Here is a 4,258-nt window from a genome sequence, read left to right as displayed (position 1 = left end):
TGGGTTGGGTCAGGTGTCAATAAGCTTTTTTCATTGGGTCATTTTGTATGAAATTAATAACCTTGGCAATTCTTTGTTTGTATTTGTAGGTATTTTAAAAAATTAGTGAGATGTAGACTGCAAGACTAGAAGATTGTGTACATGTAAAATATCCACTCAAAATAGTCAATCAAAGTCAAAACATATGAGTGGGTTGTCATTGCATGTATTTAAAGTTTTTAACTAAAGTATCCCCACCCCCACCCCACCCCACCCCACTTCAACTCCCAACAACATATACACATACATTACACATATATCACACACACTCTCACACAACACCACCCAAAGTAGAGACAATGAAGCACAGCTTCCGTTGTAGTGTTCCTTTCATCTTCCTTCTCTCACTTATTGCCTTCTCTCATACATCTGCTCGTTTCTTGCACACCAAACCAGGTAATAACAATATTAATATTATTAATATTAATATTCATATTAATATTCACTTGCATCAAACACTTTACCTTCTAAACCTTAATTTGACATCATTTTGTAGATGAAAACATGGTGAAACTTGATGAATCCATCAACACTTCTCTTCTTGACTTCAATGTATAGTTACTATTTACCATCTTTTTTATTAATTAGTTTATGTTGTTATACACTTATACTATAAAGTTTCTTATTAATTGTTTAAGTAACATGTATAGGAGGTTATGGGGTTGGAGGAGTGTGGAAATAATGGAGATGAAGATGAAGAATGTTTGAAGAGAAGAGTTCTAGCAGATGCTCATTTGGACTATATTTACACTCAACACCATAAGCCTTGAAATAAGTTGTGTTACACCCTTCATCTTTATATAGCTTTAATATTTTCCTACTCATTGTAACATAGGGGTTAAGGTTCAATAATAACTACTTACTTAATTAGATTGATGGTCAAGTTGATTAGTTATACTTAATGATGTTATATGTAGGTTATATCATATATGTATTCTAGGTAATGTTGTTGATGGTATTTCTAAATTGTGTTATTAGTATTGTCACTCGAATAGTTTGATATAATAAATAAGAATAGTATGTATGTTTCTGTTGTGAAAACATGTACCCGATAAAAAAACCTTCGATTGTATATTAACATTTAGTTGAAATAGCACAATATATTTCGTATTAACACAAAGTTTAATGAAGTGTAGTGTCTGTTGTCAGTTAAAACAATTGGTGGTTAGCGGAGGTTCATAATGTGAATCTAGTTGTTACCGATGATTGGTTGTTACGTACGCCAATTCCTCTTGATCGTTCAAAGACTGATCATCACGCATTATTAATAGAAACTGAAAATCGTATTAATCTCAAACAAACTTACATTCCACACTTCCTATTAGACTAATAGTAATGTTGGTAATAGTATAGGGACTATTCATGTAATATAATGGCTACATAACTCACCTATGATGTAACCCTAAATCTTACAACAATACAATCTAAAACAATATTCTATGACTTAATAATTCCTAACTCGTATCAAAGCTTATTTCCGTTTGGTCTTAATTAAATCTCAATTACCTAAATGTATTCGATTATATTAAATTCATCAACATTTTCAACTGATAATTACACTACTTTGACACTAGATTTTGGTAATTTAACAAACGACTTGTATAATCAAACGTTAAAAATAAAATGCTGATCGACCTACCATATTGAAAATTTGTCACAAGATAATTAAACGGTCCGGACAAATAGATACCGGCCAATTAGTGGATAATACTTTGTTATAAATTTATAATATCAAGTTATCAACCAAATGAACACTAACACTTGAAATATAGATTTTGTTGTGTGTGAGTTCAATTGTAATACTACATGCATACATTAATGAGCATTTAAAAAGACCTATACATATCTGAGTATAAGTTGACTAAATTTGCACATTAATGGTTGTCATGGTTGCAAGTTTCAAAGATTGCAGTTACCATCAATATTTCAACAAGAAACCACATTCAATGGGAGTTAAAGTAATTAGTTAAGCTTTTTAGACAGTTGGATCAACTCATCTTCCAATTTCATATGACACTTTTAACAGTTTTACCAGATATATGCCTCAACAAAATTTATAACTGACCCGACCCGACCCATTTACCATGCAGACTGAGTGTGGAGAATATAGTGCCAGAATAATAATGATATGATAGTAGCATGATGCCATGATGCATAACATTATAACAGCTGGAATATGATGGTAAAGTAACAGTGATAATTTTACTCTTAAATAATGGTGTTTAATGGGTCCTATAAGTCCTGACCATGTGCAACAATGCAATATATATATAAGTTTTAAACAGCAGTTAATAACCGAAAGTATGGCTACATTAGCCCCACTTTAAGTAGTGGAAAAAAATAGTGGCTTTTTACGGCCAAGAGCATTCACATCCCATCCTCTAAATTTATGTGAGGAGAATATGTAAATTATAGGGTGAGGTTTTAAGTGGTTGTGAGTGTAAATTATAAGATGGAGGAAAAAATGTAGTGATTTTTTGTAAATTTGGGGAATATTGTTTGCCCATATTTATTTTTTAATATTTGTTGGATTGGTTGTGAGTAGAGGAGAGAGAAAACTATAATGATAAAGGTATAAAAAATATTATTTAATTGAACAGGAGAGAGAAATGTAGTGTTTTTTAGTGTAATTATAGAGATAAGGATGTGGAATGGGATGAGAATGCTCTAACTCGTTAATTATGAAATTCTAAAAAGTAACGAATTATACATTACAATTAATTTTATTTTTAAGATTGTTTGACGATAGATTTATAACTATACATACGCATAAATGACAAAAGAGTCCCATGGTCGGAAAAAAAATTCTTTTGGAAAGGACATTAATTTTACTAAGCGTTTTAGGCTCCAAAAAAGATTGAGACGCCCTATATCTAGTATCGTTAATGAGAGTTTTAACTAATGGTGTGATACTTAAATAAGGTGCTCAACCAATTTTTAGGCCAACGGAAAAGTAATTAACCAAGACCCCTTTTCCAAGTTACGTTTGTATTGAAAACTTAATTTTGGTGAAAATGATATTATTTATTTTTTATATCAAAATAGAAGGAAAACGAGAAACAAGCTGCATAACTACTTTTTTTGGATTTCAATTGATATTGTTATAATGACTCTACCATAGCCAAGTGGTTGTTAAACTTTCAAAGAATATTCAACAGCAGCAAATCATATTTCAAGATTTAAGAAAATCAAGACATCTTATTTCCGTGTTTTTTAAAAATTTAATATTATATTTGATGATTAAGAATGACTCTTTGTAAACTACAAAACTAGCATAATAGATGTTCCTTCGGTTTTGTATCGAGTGTTTTATAAGGAGGCTGAGCCCATGGATCATTTTATAGCCATAGAACATGGAGGTGAGTTTCATATGGTAGGATTTGAGGTTACCTATTTCTACTAGTTTATTTCATATTTCCGAATTAGTTAGTAGAAAATGTAAGTTAAATATTAGTGGAGTGAAACTCTCATGTACTTGTAATTGTTTTTCCGAGTTCCAGCTAGTTCCTTGCTGGTTATCGGTTTCTATCATGTTGTTTCAATGGAAAAAAAATATAATATATATATATTCAAAAAAAACATGTAAATGGTAGAAAATACTAATCCACATAAATTCTTCTAAAAAACTAACATAAAAAATTATCAGTACAAGTTAACATCTCCGCAATATGTACTAGATTTCTGTATGTATCATTTAATACGGTTTGGTTGGAAAAGGTTAATCTTTCATTAACAAATCACAAATATATATACAGAGTTTTTACACATGTGAATGAGAATTGATAGGAGTCAAGTACAACAACCTTTGACTATACAACAAAATAAAAACTTTAAAATTCAAATAGTAGTTGTAGAAATTCAAATGGAAGAAAGTGAAGAGGTAGAATTAAGTTGAAAAACTTCAATAACTAAATTGCTCATTTGATTATGGAAACTATATGTACGTGCTTTTGAGTTAGTTTTTCTTGGAAGCTTACAGTTGAGTAGATGATAAAAAAATCTCATGTAATAATCATTAACAAGCTATTACAAGCAAGTCTTGCTATATTTGCATCACATGTCTTCAACTCTAAGTGACTACTTAATAACACCTTAAAATAATAACACTATATAAAAGATTAAACATAACAAATGTAACATCACTACATTAGTAACATAACATGATATATGCATAGTGGTGATGCTCACACAATCGATACTATAAGAAGCATCAACGAAG

The 4,258-nt window shown here is 30.3% G+C and overlaps 1 protein-coding gene across 1 annotated transcript; it reads left to right on the top strand.

Annotated features, from left to right (window-relative positions):
• Positions 1-281: 281 nt before the first annotated feature.
• Positions 282-927, top strand: LOC143562763 (putative phytosulfokines 6). Its single transcript, XM_077050481.1, has 3 exons — positions 282-435; positions 536-591; positions 690-927. The coding sequence occupies exons 1-3, from the start codon at positions 339-341 to the stop codon at positions 807-809; spliced, it is 273 nt and encodes a 90-aa protein (XP_076906596.1). The 5' UTR covers positions 282-338; the 3' UTR covers positions 810-927.
• The last annotated feature ends 3,331 nt before the right edge of the window (positions 928-4,258 follow it).

This window comes from Bidens hawaiensis, unplaced genomic scaffold (genome assembly GCF_021521415.1).
Source record: "Bidens hawaiensis isolate Kalapana, Puna unplaced genomic scaffold, B.hawaiensis_p1.1 tig00021065_1, whole genome shotgun sequence".
NCBI lineage: Eukaryota > Viridiplantae > Streptophyta > Magnoliopsida > Asterales > Asteraceae > Bidens > Bidens hawaiensis.
The sequence above is the reverse complement of the archived record's forward strand: the minus strand, read 5'-3'. Positions and strand labels throughout refer to the sequence as shown.

Bases quoted from the DNA above. Each gene is read 5' to 3' on its own strand.
- LOC143562763 (XM_077050481.1), top strand. From the start codon at position 339: ATGAAGCACAGCTTCCGTTGTAGTGTTCCTTTCATCTTCCTTCTCTCA. The intron at 436-535 runs GTAATAACAATA...ATCATTTTGTAG, and splicing joins TTTCTTGCACACCAAACCAG to ATGAAAACATGGTGAAACTT. The intron at 592-689 runs GTATAGTTACTA...TAACATGTATAG, and splicing joins CTTCTCTTCTTGACTTCAAT to GAGGTTATGGGGTTGGAGGA.